General features: G+C 55.3%; 1 protein-coding gene across 1 annotated transcript in view; it reads left to right on the top strand.

Moving 5' to 3' along the window:
- KCNH4 (potassium voltage-gated channel subfamily H member 4) overlaps positions 1 to 18,973 on the top strand; it is a 48,210-nt gene that overhangs the window by 22,609 nt on the left and 6,628 nt on the right. The window contains exons 5-15 of the mRNA XM_090044374.1: positions 1,729 to 1,972; positions 2,370 to 2,527; positions 7,133 to 7,340; positions 8,850 to 9,044; positions 9,531 to 9,730; positions 11,313 to 11,562; positions 12,033 to 12,247; positions 14,203 to 14,241; positions 14,777 to 15,144; positions 16,668 to 16,774; positions 17,503 to 17,570. Of these exons, the coding sequence (XP_089900500.1) occupies positions 1,729 to 1,972; positions 2,370 to 2,527; positions 7,133 to 7,340; positions 8,850 to 9,044; positions 9,531 to 9,730; positions 11,313 to 11,562; positions 12,033 to 12,247; positions 14,203 to 14,241; positions 14,777 to 15,144; positions 16,668 to 16,774; positions 17,503 to 17,570 (2,052 nt within the window). The remainder of the gene's footprint in view (positions 1 to 1,728; positions 1,973 to 2,369; positions 2,528 to 7,132; positions 7,341 to 8,849; positions 9,045 to 9,530; positions 9,731 to 11,312; positions 11,563 to 12,032; positions 12,248 to 14,202; positions 14,242 to 14,776; positions 15,145 to 16,667; positions 16,775 to 17,502; positions 17,571 to 18,973) is intronic.

Below are 18,973 nucleotides of genomic sequence, written 5' to 3' on the forward strand. Positions count from 1 at the left end.
GCGAAGGGTTAGGAGGTGGCTGGATCATGGTCTATAAGCATCTGCAGTGGAGGAGATTGCAGGTACTTGGCAGCTCTCAGCAGAGCAAAGGAAGGCAGGATAAGACCTAGTGGCTGGGAACTGGAGTGAGACAAACCCAAACTAGATACCAGGGACTGATCTTGGCTTTTGCTGCCAGGGGCCATAACCATGAGGAACATGGCAGAACAGTCCTGTCATAATGCTGCTCCTGAAAGCTTTGCTTTCTGTCAGTGCTTATGCAGGAATCTGATGTGGGGATCGTAGGCTATGAAACTCTTTGGCATGGGTGAGCCAGAGGGCTAGAATGGGGGGCTGCAAAGTCAACAAAAGGGCTGTGTTATATGCTTCTTGTGGGGGTCCTTGGAAGGATGAGAGTTCCCTTCAGTGTCCATGGCTGGAATCCCCGCCCCACTTCCCCACCCTGGTTAGCATCAGCCCTGGTCACAGCTGCCCTTCACAGGAGGGAGTTCTATGAATATAGTCCATACAGTCTTCTGGCTGAAAGGTGCTGCCACAGCTTTGGGCATGACATGGGTATTGTCCAGCATGACTCTATCCTGTGTGCCAGCCCATGGGAGGGGAGGCACTCAGATACCCCTAGTGACAGCCTACAGCGTCCAAACCCACACATACCTGGGACCTTCTTGTGTTTCAATCCAATGTCTCGGGGTGTTCTCAGGGGTGGAAACAGTGGGGAAGAAGCAGGGACCTGCCCTTCACCCACTCAGAGTAGCAGTTCCATCATGGTCCCATCAGCTGGGTTTCATGCAAGCATACAGCGGTGCTGAATCTACATGGGCTGCCCAAATGTGTATCTTTTAAGTCCTTTGGGCAGCAGCAGGCAGCACTGGTGGATTACTCATAATAGCATTAGGCATGTACTTGGAGGGAGTTATCATGGACTCTGCATGCCAGATGTGACTTCTGTAGGGGTCACCTTGGACCAGCCTGTCTGCTGGGTTTCGTGAGCCACAGATGTGGGAGGCATGGGTGGGAATGCACTCTGCCCTGTGACATATGAGTCGGGGTCAGCAGTTCATCCTTCTTGGGACTCAGCCTTGGCTGGAGCCTGCTCTTGGATGGGGCTTCTTCTGCAGCAGTGCCCCTGGTGGCTTGACATGGCAGGGTGGCACTGGAAGGGTTGAATCTGCATGTGAGCGTCACTGTGGGTCTGCTCCAGGCTAGTGCTAGGTGGCTCCTGGGTGTGTGATTTCAGGCTGCTCGGGGGGAGGTTTGGGTTCCCTATGCTTGTTTGCCCCATTTCCCACCACCACCACCTTAACTATGGATGTGGAGAATGCAACAGTCTGCCCCATAGAGGATCACAGCTCAGAGAGGGGCTGGCTGAGCTGCATGTAACTAGCAGGGAACTCTAGGCTGGCTTCTGGACAGAAGGTGCCAGGGGTATGCATGAGGAGGGGGTGTTGGCATTGAGGCAAGATGGCAGAGGAGGTGGTAGGTGTCAAGGTTTCTCTCTGTTGTTCTGCATGGTTTTTAAGCTCCATGGAGCAGGAGCTGGTCAAGTTTATGGTGCCCCATTAGGAATCTCCATTGCAGGTTATAGCAGGGTGGGGGTCTCCCACCTCCTATTAAGTCCCTGTGACCTCAGATGGGTGGACCTTGCCCCCAGGAAGGGTGTGTTGAGGGGTCCCCCATTGTCCCTGGATGGTGACAGTCTATGAGCTGGTGCCTCCCTACTTCCTGCAGAACGTCTTGGAGAACAAGCTGTCCATCCCCGAGTACAAAGTGGCCTCGGTGCAGAAGTCCCGCTTCATCCTGCTGCACTACAGCATCTTCAAGGCCCTGTGGGATTGGCTCATCCTATTGGCCACCTTCTATGTGGCTGTCACTGTCCCTTACAATGTCTGCTTCACCAGCACCGAGGACAGTCTGTCAGCTGCCCGCAGCACTATTGTCAGCGACATCGCAGTGGAGATGCTCTTCATCCTGGGTAGGTCCCTGGGTTTGGCACTGGAGCAGGGAATATGGCCAGAAGTCTTTGTGGCTGGAAGGGGTGGAAGGGAGAGAAGGCCAGTTTTCTCCCTCAGGCCAAGTGTTGAGGTGATGTTAAGGCCTTGGTCCTGGCTTTGTGCCAAAGACAAGCACATATGGGTAAAGCCAACCTTCCCTTGGATTGCAGGTAGCTGCAATGAGCATGCCAGTGTCTCCTCTGCCCCCCTCAACACCTGCTCTGCACTGGGTCTGAGCCTCAAGTTTCCAGGCTGACTTGGGGAGCAAGTCCCAGCAGCATAAATGGCACTGCCTGGAGTCTAGCTGGATCCAAGGCCTGGTAATGTCAGGCTGCTTCTGGGGTGGGGCTGTGACAGGGTCATTGCTCCTCTCGGCAGACATCATCCTGAACTTCCGCACCACCTATGTGAGCCAGTCGGGGCAGGTGGTATATGACACCCGCTCCATCTGCATCCACTATGTGGCCACGTGGTTCTTCGTGGACCTCATCGCTGCCTTGCCCTTTGATCTCCTTTATGCCTTCAATGTGACTGTGGTAAGTGACAGGGCTCTTTCCCACAGGGCTCATCCTGGTGACTTGTGCTGGGGACTGTGTGTGCATTTCCACAAGGAGCTGGCGGGCTGGGTTGGGGGGTGAGGGGAATCGTAGCTATCACAGCTATAGTGGGAAGCCTCCCACGCATCCTAATTTAACCAGAGACAACCGCAAATGACAGCAACTGCTAAATCACTGCTACAGGAGGTGCAGGCTCAGAGCCCAGCTCCCCCATCTGAACCCTTACTCTGCAAGGTGCACATTTGCACACATGCTCACGTGCATAAATGCAGCAGCAGACATGCAAAGAGACCCAGGGAAATATTGTCCAACACACACCTGCAAATATAGTCCCATCCATGCCTGGCATCACTTCTACTTGCAGAAGCATTCTTGCACATAGGTGCATGCACACATACTGGGAAGCAGACAGTGCTGAAACAATGCAAATGGGTGGAGTGGGGGAGGTGGAAATGGGCTGCAGGGTATTCATGGTTGATCCCTGGGCAGACATGACTGATGCAAGAGGAGAGTTTCACTTACCTATGGCCACCTAGTGCATGTCACCATGGGCAGGGGGATGGGTCTGTGCCTTGCAGAGCTCTCCACAGACCTGAATGCAGATCACTAAGCTCCTGTCAGAAGCAGGACATCTTGTGAAAGAGGGTGACCCAAAAGCAAGCCAGTGAAGTGGGAGCATCCAGGGAAGAACTTTAGTTCCCTTGTCTATGGTGCCAGCCCACATTACAAGGTCCTTCATGCACAGACCACCAGCTTTCCTTCACTGCTGCTGCCCTGAGAGCCACCTGAAAAATACTGCTGACCCTGCCCAGATGCACAGTAGATGCAGTATTTCAAGGGTTAAGTCCTAAGAAGAACCTGATACCAGATCATTTCAGATGGGTCTTTCCAGGGAGCCCTCCCACCCACACCATATCACAGCCTCCTTAGAGAGAGATGAATTCCTCTGCAGGGAGAAGCATTGTTTGTGGTGGGTCTGCATGTGTGTAGGATGTTTGGTGTGTACAGGGTTAGTCTCCAGGACTCTGTCTGTCAGAAAGCTGAGAGCCCCAGCAATTTAATCCCCCATCCACTCCCAGGCCCCAATCTCAGCCCCCTTCTGCCTTGGGAAGCTCTATGCCTCTGGGTGCCAAGGGGTTAATGGCTGCCTGCCCAAGCAGGGCTGAGCTGCTGGGAGTGTGGGGCTGTCACCAGGCAGCTTTCCCTCCCTGGTTGGCATCCTTTGCTAATTGGAGAAGGGAGCCAGGAGGTGTGAGGCCCAGCCACACGGAGTGCAAAGCCTGTAATTATCCTGATTGCAGGCGCAGCAGTTGCACTGGGGAGCAGCGTGGTGCCCCCTGGGAGCCCTTGAATCACCAGAGCTGCTGGGTTGAGCAAAGCTCAGGTCCTTTGCTCCTGTCCTCATTGACCTGTGTGCCAGGACATGTGCATGAGAGCAGCCTGTGATCAGGCACTGGCCCACAGGCTTCCTGCAGGAAGGAGATGGAGGAGGCCATTGCTCAGGTGCAGGAGGAAGCCTGTGTCTAAAGTGATATTTGGGGAAGGGAAAGTGCTGGGTGTGAGAAGGGCAGCAGTGGGCTGCTGCAGAAGCCCAGCTGGAGAGGGAGCTCTGGACTTCTGCAGTGAGAGAGTCTCAGATGCAGGCCCAGGAGATTCTCAGCAGCACCGAGAAGCGGAGGGGAAGGTTCATGGAGGTGTCTTCACAATGAGCAAGCTGTCTGCATAGAGTCAGCCTTTGCCTGGTGCTGCTGTGTGCACACACACACTATGCCCTTGATTGTGTGGCTCTACTTGGCTGCTCCAGCCTTCCCACCCTGCAGTCTCCTGTCGGAGACCCTTGCCTAACAAAGAAGCAAGAAGCAAGAAATGTGCATTCAGGAAAACCAGAGGTCCTGAGCCACGTGGGGTTTCCTGATGAGCCAGTGAATGAAACCACAGCTCCTAGTCCTCAGAGTGGATCTGGATAAGCCAGGAGGTCTCTGCCTTGTGAAGAAAGGCTGTAACATCTTCCTGGGATTCCCCTTTGCAAGCAGATCTTACTGGCCTCACACCAAGCAGCCCCAGTGGCAGATTTACAGCTGCCTGTGTCCTTTCCCCAGCAAGTTCATCTTTCCTTCTCCAGGCACAGTCTCCCCAGTTGTCCTCTGATGAGGCAGCTCACTATGAACCTCTCCATTCTACCCTTAGGACGGAGTTTCATAGTAGGTAGGGTCGGAAGGGACCTGAGCAGATCATCAAGTCCGACCCCTTGCCGTGACAGGAAAGAGTTTGTGCAGTTTGTGGACCAGGACTGGAAGAATCCAAATTTTACACAGGTCCATCTCACATGCTCAAGGGACTTGCTGCCTCGGGCTCAGCCACCTCTCCCAACCAGAGGGACCTCAGCTCCAGGGCTAGGCAGAGGAGGCCCTTACTGGGGTCACCCCCTGTCTCCACTGCAATGATCATAGCTGTGGTGCTGGCAGGGAAGAGTCCTTCACCTCCAGCAGTTCCAACTTTGTAGGGGGCTCATCCTTGCCATGCTACATCTGCTGTGTTGGCCACCTTGAGGATCACATTGCTTCTGCTCTACTTACACCCCTGCACCATCTCTACTCCCCAGGTAAGAGTCCATGACTGAGGCAGGATCCTGGGGAAGCCCTCACCATGAAGAAACGTGTCTTCCACTCTTTCACCTGGGCCCAGGGCTCCTTCATTGGATGCTGCTGACTTCTGTTCCAGTCAGGGTGACCCCATGCCCACCTAATGCTGTAGGCTTTCCTGTTCACATTAGACAGGATAACAACAGGGATAGCTCCAACTTCAGACTGTCTAGTGGTTCTCAACCATTTTAATCTCAAGGACCCCTTGATAGACTCAAGTCACCACTCAGAAAATGCCAGCTCTTAGTTCTCATTCATTTTTTGACTATGAAAACATACAAGAGCAATTTTTCTGCTGCCAGGACCTTAGAAAGACCACAACAGGGCAGAAAGTTTTTAACACTGTGGATTCCTATTTAAAATCTCTAGATTTATCTTGGAAATTGTGTGCATACCTAACTTTGCTAACATTGCATGGGACCCCACAGCACGGTTCCCTCTAAGCTGCATGCATACATGGCCACATACAATTAAAAATCTTGCCACGCACCAATTTTTTAATGCCGCACGCCAGCCCAGAAAGGAGCTGAGCGTGGAGTGCGGCAGAGGCACCAGGGCCGGTGTGGGACACTGAAGGTAAGCTCCTTACTCTTCATGCAGGGCAGGCAACGGCTCCTCCCCAAGGCAAGGTGAGGCAGGGGCAGGGATGGGGACAGGGACTCCTTGGGGAGCAAGAAGACCAGTGAAGCAGTTCCCCAGAGCCGGCAGAGCCCACGCCAGCCCCCAGCCCTGCCTCGCCTCACCTTGGGGAGGAGCCGCTGCCTGCCCTGTGTGAGAAGTGAGGAGCTTGCCTTTGATAAGTGTCCCATGCTGGCCTCTGTGCCTCCCTTCCAGTTCTACCAATTGATTGTGTCCAGCCCATGGCTGCCCCACAGCACTCCACTGCACTGCTCTGGGCAGCAGTTAGCATGGAGAAGGGTGGTGGCCGATCCCTGCCTGCTCCCACCTGGACACTTACTGTGGGACACTTACCGGCGGACCGTGCCAAAAGGGGAGGTGGGACCAAAGCGCCATGCTCACGGACCGCTACTCCTTAGAGGGAATATTGCCCCACTGCACTCTTGAAAGGATCTCAAGGCACCCTAGGGTGCCATGGACTTCCCCAACCATTGAGGATCACTACTTTAAACTATCTCCACCCTGACCTGGGGGCTGTGGCCCTAGGAGGCTGCTTCCAAACCGGACCATCTTATGAAACCATTCCCTGAAACCTTGAACAGTCATAGGCTAGAAGTGACTTTTGGATCTCTAGCATGGCGCCCCTGTCTACTGCAAGCCATTGGATTTCATCCTGACTGACACAGGAAGACCTCCAGCCTGGGCCTCAGGACCTCAAGAGGTGGAGACTTCACCACTGCCCTGGGTCACCCACTCCGGTGGCCAGTTGTGCTTGCTGTCAAACATGTACCTTAGCTCACGGTTTCACGCTGCTGCTTCAGGTTTTCACAGCCCAAGAAAGAAGTGTGAAGGTGATCAGTGAGACTGAAGCTAAATATCCAACTGTTCCAAGGTCAGGATCATTGCAGTGATGGGGCTGTATCTCTCTCTCTGGAGGAAGGGAAGTGTTTTCTGTCTCTGGAGGGGAACCATGTCAGGACCTAACAGTGGGGCAGGGAGAAAAGGTAGGTTTTCACTGGGAACAACTTTGAAGTAGCAGGACTCTTTCAGGAAACATGTAGTTCTCTTGTGGAGCAGAGCCATGGTGAAGCCTCACCCAGGCAAAGGCAAGGTTGAGAGCTGAAGTGGCAGTTAAGTGGTGACTGAACAGGGGCTCCTCTTCATGGGCTGCCCAGCAGGGTGCACGCCACATGATGAGCCCTCTGACTCCATTTCCCATCCAGATCCTACCCCATATCTCAAGCTCCTGTCCATCCACAGGGGACAAAGCATGTTGTAGTGATGGCAGTCAGTGACAAACCATGTCTCTCATCAACCCCCCCAGACCTCACTGGTGCACCTGCTGAAGACCGTACGTCTCCTGCGGCTTCTGCGGCTCCTGCAGAAGCTGGACAGGTATTCCCAGTACAGTGCCATGGTGCTCACCCTGCTTATGTCCATGTTTGCGCTGCTTGCACACTGGATGGCTTGCATCTGGTACGTCATTGGCCGGAAGGAGATGGAAAGTAACGACCCCCTGACCTGGGACATTGGTGAGTGAACCTGGTTGCAATGGCAGATGTTGTTCTGCATCATTTACTGGGACCTTAGTGTCTCTTGGGGATGTGCACAAGGGGTCAGTGGAAGAGGACTCCTGAGCAAGAGGGTAGTCAAGGCCAGAACTCTTTTCTCTGGGAGGAGAGTGGGGTCCAGTAGTCTTGAGCAGGGAATTGGGTGTCAGGACTCCTGGGTTTCATTCCTTGCTCTCCAATGGACTGTCAGTCTTGTTTTCACACCCACAAAGGGTCCATGACACTGACCTACCTGCCAGGCCTCCATGCAGAGGTTTTGTTAACCTTTGCTTCCCTACATCTGCCTTTTCCCCCAAAGCACTTTGCAAATTGTCCTTCCCACTGACCATGGGAAGTTGGAGCAGAGTCAGCAGCAGTCAGGTGTCAGCTGAGGGGCACAGCTGTGAACCACCACAGGTGTCCAAGGGAACAAAGGGAACCCAGGACATCGCAGCTGAGTTTTCTTTCCATCCCAGGAGCAGCACAAGGCTGGGACAACAAGGTAGCTCAGTGCATGGGAGCTGTTCCGTCGGAAAGCAACCCTGGATGCTGAGGGACAGTGAGCAGATACAAAGGCAGCCTTCCCTTCCCCCAGGGTCTTGGCTTGGCCCCTGCTTGGGGGTGAGGGTCATATGTCAGCTCCTGCAACAGCCAGGCTGAGCGTAGCTGCTGTCTGAGTGGCAGGCGTGGCCATGTAGGCAAAGAACAGTGCTGGGGGGACTCGGGGATTTGCACCGTACGCATAACTGTTAGACATTGACTTGGTGCATGAAGGCATGCCAGAGAGGGCACAGCAGAGGTGAAGGTGAGGAGGGAGGTTGCTAGCTAAGCCATAATCCCTGTGAGACCCCCTGTATGCATGGGCTGGGCTAACGGGGGTGGGAGAGGAGTGGAGGGGGTGCAAATTTTTGGGCTGTTTCTGTCAGGGCTGGGTATTAGAGCAGGTCTCCCCCCCTCACCCTGGCAGATGTGAGCCTGGCTATCCAGGTCACAGGGATTGGACTCTTAATGTCTGGGCCATGGTGTACTCCCTTCACTAAAGGTGCTCTCCTATCCTGTCCAGGCACAAGCTGCTTTTGAACACTAATTTTATTGGAGGTGGGGGTGGCTGTGGCCTATCCCCAGCCAAAAGGTCAGTGCCACAGAAGGCTGTAGCTGAGAAATTGGGGGACTGCTGGACCCTGCTCCCACTACTCATGGTACCAGTGCTGGGTTTGGATGGATGAGTACTCCTCTGATTTTATGCCCCCCGGTGCTGCCCTGGCCCTAGAGACCTGCTCCTGGCTCCAGACCAGCATGGCTGGAGCAGTCCCAGTGCCCCTTGCACCTGTGATCTGTGTGCGCACAGGCTGAGAGCTGGGGGAGGAGCGGGGGTGGAGATTCCACCATAAACTAGCTGCCATGGGCACTACACCATCCTGAGACCCCACAGAAACCAAAGCCGAGCACTGGGTGGCTCTAACCCCAGGCTGTGGTTGGCTTTAACCCCAGGCTGGCTCCATGAGCTGGGCAAGAGACTGGAGGCACCGTACATCAACAACTCTGTGGGAGGCCCTTCTATCCGCAGCGCCTACATCGCCTCCCTCTATTTCACCCTGAGCAGCCTGACCAGTGTGGGCTTTGGCAATGTGTGTGCCAACACCGATGCCGAAAAGATCTTCTCCATCTGCACCATGCTCATTGGGGGTGAGCGGGGAGAGGGGGCAGCCATCATGCATATGCCCCACTCTGGCATTGGGTAGGTGGGGTGGCGGGTAGCACAAGTGTGGGGGGTGGGGCAGGCAGGGGTGAATGGGGCAGGGGGTTGGGTCATTCCTCCCCGTGCTGAGAGTGTTAGACAGAGTGATGGGCCTGGGGTGGGATTCCTAGAGCAGGCTCCCACAGCATGGGCATGGTCTTATCTTGCTGGCTGCCAGGGCATCAGGATCAGTGGGAACTGGGTTCGTCGCTGGGAGGGAGAGCCCCTGCCCCACTTGGAAGATGTCCTCTAGCTGGTGAGGGTAAGGGAGAATCTTCCCTGGGAACAAGGTATTCTGGCACCATGGAGTGTCCTGCACCTTTCTCAGCAGCAGCTGGGCAGGACAGCCCTGCCCTTGGGCCCCTGTCCCTTGTGCGTGGTTAGGAGCACGCATGCCTGTGGAATTGACGCTGCCCCCTGCCCGTCCCCCACAGCGCTGATGCATGCCGTGGTGTTTGGCAATGTCACGGCCATCATCCAGCGCATGTACTCACGCCGCTCGCTCTACCACACCCGCATGAAGGACCTCAAGGACTTCATCCGTGTCCACCGCCTCCCACAGCAGCTCAAGCAGAGGATGCTGGAGTACTTCCAGACCACCTGGTCAGTGAACAACGGCATCGATGCCAATGAGGTAGGAAGTGCTGCTGGGGCTGTGCCAGTTAGGCCCTGACTTTGCCTGTGGGCTCCAGAGCACGGTGTCATGAGGCCAGCATGGCAGATTCTGGCACAACCCTCCATAAGCTTCCTGCGCCTGGGCTCCTTCTCCAGACTTACCTCTCTGAGGTGAAGCAGGGCCCTGCCTGCTGTGCCAAGCACCCCAGGTAAGCTGGGAGCCCATGTCAGCAAGGACTATCCTCCTCATGGAGCAGGAGCCCATGAGCTTCTACCCAGAGCCCATCTGAACTGGCCCCAAATCAGCTTGTTAGGACCTAGAGCCTGAGGAAGGAGGGGGTGGAGAGGGGTTATCTTTGCTGGCCCTAGTTGTGAATCCCAGTGATCGCCTCTGCCTTGGGCTGCAGCCAGAGGCACAAGCCCAACCTCAGGCTCTTAAATCCCCTAAGCTCTTCCCTGCCATTCAAGTCACAGGTGCCCCTCAGTCCTGCCTGTGGGCTTCTCTAGTGCCCCTCTCTCCCTCCGCACCCCTCACAGCCCTGTCCCATGCTAGCCACAAATGTGTCCCTGCACCAGCTCAGGCCATATACAGGTGGCAGGGAGGGGTGATGAAGAGCAACGGGCCAGCCAGAACACCTGGGTACTATTCCTGGACCTCCAATGTGGGAGGAGGTGGTGGAGAGCTGTGCAGTGGGACACCTGCCTGGGGGAGGTTTCTCCTTGTCTGCCAAGGGAGAGTCAGTGCTGAGACAGACAAAAGCCCCCAGTGGGGTCAGGGGCCTGAGCCCCCCATCACCCTCAGTGGGGTCAGGGGCCTGGAGGACTCTGTTTTTTCCTCTCCAATGACTCAGTCTGTCTCCCAGCAGCTCTGGGGCCACAACTGCAAGGGCTCTGCTCCAAGGCTGAGGTATGGGAGGCTTTGATCCCAGGGGTCCAGCGGGGTGGGGAACAAGAAGGTGCAGCCAGGCCTGCAAAGGGGAGGCAGAGACCTGATGAAGGAAGCCAGGGAGCATCAAAGCAGAAGTGCAAAGTGCAGTGCAAAGCCAGGGGCTGCCAAGTGCTGTGTGTGCATGTGGGGGGTGGTGTATGCATGTGTCATTGCTGGGATAATCTTGACCAGCTGGTCCATTGCTTTAAACAAGAGTCCCTTGTGTTGCCACCTTATCTGCAGACACAAAACCCTTTCACGCACCCACCTGGGGCTGCCTGGCACCAGGGTCCGGCTCACAGGCAGAGATAAGGGCAGGATGGGAGAGACTGGGATTTCTCCTGCCCCCTCCTCTCCCCACAACCAGGCAGGCCCTGTGGTCCTCACCACTGGAGGCCAGGGCATGCAATGTCGTGAAAACCACTCTTGACCTGCTACCCAAACCTTGCCTGGTTGATTGTGCTGGAGGTGCTCGGTCCTTGGGAGCATGCATGGGGGGAGGTCAGTATCTCCTGGGCATCTCCAGTACTGGGTGTTGGCATCTTCTGCAACAGAGAAGCCACTTTGTCCAGTGCCCTGGGCATTGGCTCAAGTGTCCATGGCAGTGAGAGGCCCAGGAACAGGTATGCGTTGTCTCCCTGCCAATGCTCTGAGCGTCACCCCTCCCTAACAGCTGCTGCGTGATTTCCCTGATGAGCTACGGGCTGATATCGCCATGCACCTCAACAAGGACATCCTGCAATTACCACTCTTCGAGGCAGCCAGCCGAGGCTGCCTGCGTGCCCTCTCTCTGCACATCAAGACCTCCTTCTGTGCCCCGGGCGAGTACCTGCTGCGCCAGGGTGATGCTCTGCAGGCCAACTACTTTGTCTGCTCCGGCTCCCTCGAGGTCCTGAAGGACAACATGGTGCTGGCCATCCTGGGTGAGGCCAATGGCATGGTGGGAGGGCAGGGGAATGGGTGTGCCAGAGCATTTTCTGGTCTCACTGGGCAACAGGTGGCAGTAGGCCCTGGAGAGGGGAGGCAGTGGCCAAAATGGGGCTAATTGGGTTTCTCTCTTTCCCTCTCCTCTGCCTGCCCTGCCCCAGTGGTAGAGCAGGCAGGATTCCTCAGGGTAAGAGCAAACTGTGCCCATGCCAGGCTGCCAGCTTGCTCCTGTGATCCTGAGGCAAACCCTGCATTGCTTCAGTCCTTTTCTGTCTTTTGTGGCTGGTTTCCCACCTACTGGGCCCTGTTCCCAGCTAAGTCTAGGCCAGTTCCCCCTCCCCATCTGAGCAATGGGGCTTGCTGTTCCCTGGAGTTATGAGGAAACTCAGCTGCATGGGCTCTGGGCAACCTAGGGCTCTTCCCATCACCAGGCCTTGACTGAGGAAGTCTGTCCCTTCTCCCTCAGGGAAAGGGGACTTGATTGGGGCAGACCTGCCAAGCAAGGAGCAGGTGATCAAAACCAATGCGGATGTCAAGGCGCTGACCTACTGTGACCTTCAGTACATCAGCTTGCGTGGCCTTTTTGAGGTGCTAGAGCTATACCCTGAGTACTCCAGCAAGTTCATGGCTGACATCCAGCAGGATCTGACCTTCAACCTGCGGGAGGGCAGCGAGGCAGAGGTGGGTGCAAGCCCTGTCCAGCCCTCTTGTCCCTCCCCTCCCCCATAACAAGGTTAGGAGAATCATGACATGGGTAAGCTCTCAAGGCTCTTGTCTACAGGGAGCTGCTGCATGTCTGCAAACTCCTAGCACAGAACTTACTGCCCCCTGCATCTGCTGCATGCTCCTTGCCTGCAGACAAGCCACTGACTCTTCAACCTCACCCCCCATCCCAAGATGCCTATCTCACCTCTGCACCATCTAACAGCTGCAGGGTGACCTTGGCCTGATGGCCCAGGCTTCCTGTCCCAGCCTGCATACCTCAAGTTCCTTGGGCATGAACTTGTCTTGTGTGGGTGGATAAAGTCACTGAAACAGTAGGGAGTGCCAGCTGTACCCAGCATGGTACCTGGGCATTGGTAGCACATGTGGCCACCCAGCAGGTGGCTGTCCCATCACAGCCCAGCAGGCACATTTCCCCTAGCCCTCATGGGGAAATTCAGAGCCCAATAGCTCTGCTCTGCCCCTTGCCCATGCAGGTCCCTCCTGCTGTATTGTGGGACATTATTCCTCCCTCCCAGCCATCCATCCATCATGAAGATGCTAGCAGTGCTGGAGTCTCTGCTAGCAAAGCTAGTTGGGAGCAGGATGAGGATCTTGCAGGCAAGAGGCTTTGAATTATTAACCAATTTAATCTTCCTAGCGAAAAGCAAAGGGGAAAGTGTCGAGTCCGCAGTTTTTTGGGGGTGGCAGAGGCTGGGCAGCTGATGCTGCTGCCAAGTTGTGAGGATGAAGCATGAGGTGTTCCTGCCAGGAGCACCCTGAGAGAGCACTGTGCCTGGGCACCAGCCCTCCATGCCTGGCATATGTCTCCACCCCCCAGGGGGAGGGGGAGAAGGGTTGGTAAGTTTAGTCATTCTGCTGACTTCTGCCATCAGGCGGGAACGTTCTGCTTCAGAAATAGCAGCGCGTTGCTCATCCTCCCCTTTCTGTTTGCCTACTCTGTGCCTTCTGAAATAAATAAGTGCTAGGGATTTTGTACAGCAGTGCTTCCATGCTGGCTCCCAGCATGCCTAGCTGGAGAATACATATCGAGCTGTTTCTAGAGCTAATTGGAGAAGCTTCCTCCTAGAGTCTTACTTCCTTGTTCCAAAATATCTAGCCTAGAGAAATTTGTAAATGCATATAAAGAATGCCCCACTATTTATGCAGGACCTACCAAAACTCTGGGTAGTGTGCACCCTCTGCTGGTTAACTGGCAAACCTTACTCTCCGGGCACTGCTGACCATGCCTTGATAACTGTTTTTTTGACATTGTAAAATGAATGGGCTACAGAGCTAAAGCAAAGAGAGGGCAGCAGGATTGGGATGGGGTGGAACTGAGAGTTCAGCTGCTAACCTGTTGGCCCAGCAGAGCTGGGATCTGCTTTGGAAGCATCTGCTGCTCCTGAGAGTCTGGCCCATGGTGGGGATTATCTTTACAAGTGATCATGGTGATGTTTCAGTGGGAGCTAAAATAGGACAAGAAAATGGCTTCCTTCCTGCTTTGACCATGACCCAGAAGAAGGTTCTAGGCAGAAGCATTCAGCACTGAGGTCCTGTTCATAATAAAAATAGGGGGAAAAGGAGGGAGAAGGGATAACTCATTTTGTGCATCTTGGAGGGTAGAACCTGACTGAAGTTGCAGAGGAAATGTCCTCAGAGCCCCCTCCCCTCATTCCCCCAACCGTACAGCTGCAGAAGAATGGGAGCTCTACTTCACCCACGTAACTCTGTAATGTACCCCAGGCTGCTGGTGAGGAAAATTCTCTCCTGAAAGCAGGAGGGCCCCCCACATCTTGTGTGGATTGCTGCTCAGTGTCTTCATGTGAGGATTTGCCAGCTGGCTTTTGGCCACAGGCACTGACCCTGGGTGCTGGTGCGCTAGAGGGTGCCAGGTGTGGCTAGCTAGCTTTTGTCTTCTGCTTTCTCTACAGGGGCTCCTCCGATACTCCAGATCCCCTCGGCTGTCCCAGGTAATTAGAGTCTGTGCTGTGTGCAGTGGGGGGCGCACTGCCCCAGGCTGTCTCAGGTTTGTACCTTGGGCATCCCAGTGAGTGGCAAGGGCTCTTTGGAACACAAATGAACCAGGAGAAGTGACCCCTGCATACATGCATGCAGATCCCCCAGGTGTGCAGAGGTTGTTCTCATATCCAGGAACTGTCCCTAGGCTTCAGTGCTGCTGTCTGGAGCCAAGGCTGAGTGCATAGGGGCTGCCTTGTCCTCCTGCACTGACAGGGCCTCACTCTCTGCAAAGCTCTTTGGAGCAGTAGATCAGGTTGCTTCCTGGTTGAACTGGGCCACGCTGAGATAAAGGTGTCCCTGAGATACTGTCCTTCCCTAGAAAGAAACCACAACCCCCAAGGTGCTTGTCACTAGGGTGAGATCCAGCAGCCCTCTGGAGGGCCTAAGCCAGTGCCAGGCTGAAGGTGTCCTGACTTGCTATCCCTGGATCTCAGTTTCTTTTCTTTGCACTAACCATGACATTTGGCCCCCTTCCTGTCCCTGCAGGCTCGCTCAGAGGGTGGGACCACCCCCGAGAAGCCCCTTCCATCCATCCACGAGGACGAAGAGGAGCCCAATGACTTCTTCCACCCCTCACCGGCCACCATCACACGCCGGAAGCTGCTGCTGCCCAATCTTAATAGCCCCGTGCGCTGTGGATCCCTCAGCAGCCTGCTAGGTGACGACCTGCGGCAGTTCTCAGCTCTGCGGCGTACCTGCCGCTCTCCTGCCCACTGTACCAGGGGCAGGAGCCCCTCCCCTCAGTGCCGGAGAGGCAACCGGCCCTTGGAGAGCGAAAGCAGCAATGGTCGGAAGCCAGCCAAGCTGCTGATCCCCTCCCTGAACACCTATGGCCCCCCGGACCTCAGCCCCAGGTAAAGGTGGGAGGTGATGGAAGGGCCATGGTCTGTGAGGGCTGCAGCCACATGACTGGCCTCAAGACAGACTGAGGGGCATGCTGTCATGTGCTTTTGTATATAGTGGCATGTGCACATATCTATGCTCTGAGGTGCTTGTTGGCACACATACATGTGTGCATGCATGTCTGCAGGGGTGACCTCATTTTCATGGTTGAGTCTACCTTGCATGTTTGCTTGTGCTGGAGAGGCAGGGACTGCTTATATGCAAGTGGCCTGCACTGTCCCTCTCCCTTACCCAGCTGGTGTATCTGTGATCCCTGCTTCTGCCTGGAATCATCTATCTTTTGCACCATTTGCTTGCCAAACTGGGCATGCTGCTCTCCCCATGGGGTCATGTGCATTTCACCTGTCATCTGTGTGCCTGTGATTGAAAAATTGCAGCCCCAGAATGTGGAGTCATCTCAGAAGAGTGATTGGGATCAACTTTGTCCCCGGAGCCAGGCTCACTAGATTCACAGGGACTTGACCACCCCACCCCAGGCCCACATGTATGCGGGTGCTTATCTCATGTCTGTGTAGGCAGGCCAGCAGCCAGAGAGCTTGGATGTCTCCAGAGTTCATACCTCAGCAGCAGAAATACTGCTGAGGTCCTGACTCTGACCCTTGCCCAGCTACTTGCCAGCTGCCAAGCAGAGAGGCCACAGCCCCATAGCTCTGCCCCTGCCTGTATGTCCCTGCTGCAGGCTCTCAGGAGGTGCTATATTGACTCGAGAGGATCAGAGAGTGCTTGTGCCCATGGGCACTCGGGCAGCTCTGGCAGGCAGGCGCCAAGGCAGGAGAGGCAAAGCAGGGTTAGAGGTGCTGGTAAGCATCAGTACATCATGGAGCTGAGCAGTGCCCCACACCCCACAACCCTCCTCTGCTGTTCCCCCATGAGAGCCTGGCTCCTTCATCCCCAGACTAGGGCATTCTTGCATCTGGCTGAAACAGCGTCAGTTCATGGTACTGGGGCAAGAGCCCTGGATACACAGGTCTCAGTGCATCTCCTGGGGCAGTCGGGCAGTGCAGTTGCGCCCACATACACACAGGGCCCCCCCCCCCCATGCACCCTGCCCTATGTCTGGGGTGCCAAACCTCAAGCTGGATGCTCCTGCTGTGGAGAAGAGAGTGTGGATCAGTCTCCCTCCCCATCCAGCCCCAGCATTTCCAGTGATGTTGCCATCAGGGAAGAAGCAGCAGGTGGTGCCAACAGGGATGGGATCATCAACATTTGCTCAGCCCCAATCCCAAGGAAGAGACACAATGGCTCCTTTCATACCAGCTGTCAAGGGGCAACAGAGCAGCAGGACCTGGGCAGGAAGGTACAGACCCTGTGAAGCAGTGAGTTCACAGGGGTGATGTCTTTGTAGTGGTAGATATGTCCACTGCCACCATGTAAGTGGCCAGGTAGTGAGGGTGCTCAGATATGCTGTGCCAGGCAGGGGCCTCACTCAGGGTCCTCACCTGCTGCCTGGGCTCAAGCCTCCCCTCCTCCCTAGAGTTGTTGACGGGATTGAAGATGATGGTGGGACGTCAGAGATGCAAGCCTTCCATTTCAATGTGGACCTGCCCCTGCCGAGCTCAACCACAGATTCACCCTTGTCAGGTACCTGAGTACCCATACCCTCACACCCCCACCCTGCCTGGGATCTGGGGTCAAAGGCTTCAGGCCATGGGGGCCAGCTGGTTCAGGCAGCTCTCTGTCTCTGCAGAAATTGTTGGACATAAAAGAGTGAATGTTTCCTGTGGGTCTGGGGAAGCAGTTATTCCCAGATTTGGAGGGGAGGTGGTTTGTGTGGTTAAAGCATGGGAGGCGGGACTCCTGGGTTCAATCCATGGCTCTGACTCACTCTGTGACCTGGGGCAAGTCCAGTGAAGCAGTACCATGAATGCAGGGCCACCTCCCTCCACCCCAGGGATTATGAGGCTTAGTCATTTATTTGTACTGAGAAAAGCCTCTTGCAAAACTAGCCTAGGAACAAGGGAGGAGGGGCTGGCATGGTGTTGGCATGGGCTGGCACAGGGCTGGCTCCTGGTGGTGGGGGGAATCCCAGGGGGACAGCTCCTGGCACCACTCTGCTTTCCCTTTGGACAGAGCCCAGCAGCTTAAAGCAACACCCCTCTCCCACACCTGCACCATTGTGGTTTGGTCCCCACATGAGACCTAGTGGGGTGGGGTGGGGCAAGGGGGGGACCAGTCCATCCCGATTCTGGGACATGGGGCATCGCTAGGGAAGGCTGGTGGTTGGCCCCCCCGTGTGAGCTGCAAGCTGTAGAGGGCCTATCAGGGCATGCTCTGTCCTCCTCCAAGATTTTCCTTGGGCTTCCTTGCAGGGACAGAGCAAGCCTTAGCAGCAGAAGCAGAGGAGATAAAGCAGAATGTCCAGAGACTGAACCAAGAGGTACAAAGGGGCACTTGGCAACTGGGGGGCTTGTATGTCAAGTGTTGTATGGTGTCTTCCCTTGTGTTGCTCGCAAGGCTGGGTCCATCCTGAGAGAGGCTCCTTGAACATTGCTGATCTGAAAAGTAAAACAGCCCCAGCTAGACTTGATTGATCCTGATGTAGCATCTGCCTGAACCAGCCCAGAGGCTACTCTGGACTGTGCAGCATGGCTACGCAGCATCTGTGCTTCTGACTCAGGTGGCCTGGGCTTAAAATTAGCACTGCCTGTTTTGGCAGTGTTTCTTTTCATAGCAGCTAGCACAGCTCTTGCAGAGCTCTTCCTCCCCAGACTCTGCTTCAGCCTCCCCCTAGGCTCTGTGCCTAGGCTTGGGACATGCTACGCTTGCATGTGCTCAGTAGGTCCACACCTGTGTTCCATATCCTGAGACAGATCCATAGATGCAGCCCATAGGGAGCAACAGGAGGGGTTTCACAGTACCCACAGTCCAGGCACAGCCCTGCCGCGAGCTCAGGCTGCACCAGGGTGGCTCAGTGCTGGTCTCACACAAGGATTCCAACAGCATCCTTTGCCGGCCCTGATCCTGGCTAGAGAGCTTGCTGTCTGGATCCCCCATGTGAGGGGACTCTCTTGCAGTCCAGTCCTCCTCCAGCAGCACCCCCATATGTCATAGGGCCCAAGCTCTTGGGTCCCATGTGTGGAAGCTCACAGTGGAGTGGGTCTGGGTTACAGGTATGAGAGCACCCTCAGCTCATTGCAGAGCTCTTGCATCTGTGACCCTGCCTCCTGGGCTTTCCTCTTCTCCCCAGCCAGCCTTCATGGTAAACAGCAGTTCTCCAGAGACCCTGGCCTGGTTGCAGATGCTACTAATGAGCTGGGCTATTAAGCAGTATCAGGGAGCTGATGTGTGGGTCAAAGTGACCACTCTTGCAGACAGACACAGACAAGAAACCTCTGTGGCCACCACATGTTTTTATAGGACTTACCATAACTAAAGGCCACATGCACCCTCTGCTTCAGCTTTCCTTTTTGCAGCAGCAGACAAAGTTGTGGCCAGGGCTGCATAGGTAGTGGGGTTCAAGAGTCAGAAAACACAGCAGACCTGTTGCATCTGGTAGAGGTGGCAGCAGAGTTACCCTGACCAGGGAGTATAAGTGAGCATGCACAGTAAAAGAGGCTGGGCTCAGGGCTGGGCTACAGGTATGGGTTGAGCAGGCTGTCCTACCACAGCAACACAGCCCTTCCTGACCCATTTTTCTCTAGCTGCAGTCTGGATCAGTCCCAATCCAAACCAACATCTCTATCCCACAATCCTTTGCTGCTTTGGAAGCCAGGCTGTAGCCAGCCAAGGGGTGTGGGTCATGCAGGTGGTTGATCTCATATGGGGCAGAGGCAGTGGGGA

The sequence above is a fragment of the Crocodylus siamensis genome, chromosome 4 (genome assembly GCF_052110815.1).
Source record: "Crocodylus siamensis isolate JL-2025a chromosome 4, ASM5211081v1, whole genome shotgun sequence".
Classification (NCBI taxonomy): Eukaryota; Metazoa; Chordata; order Crocodylia; family Crocodylidae; genus Crocodylus; species Crocodylus siamensis.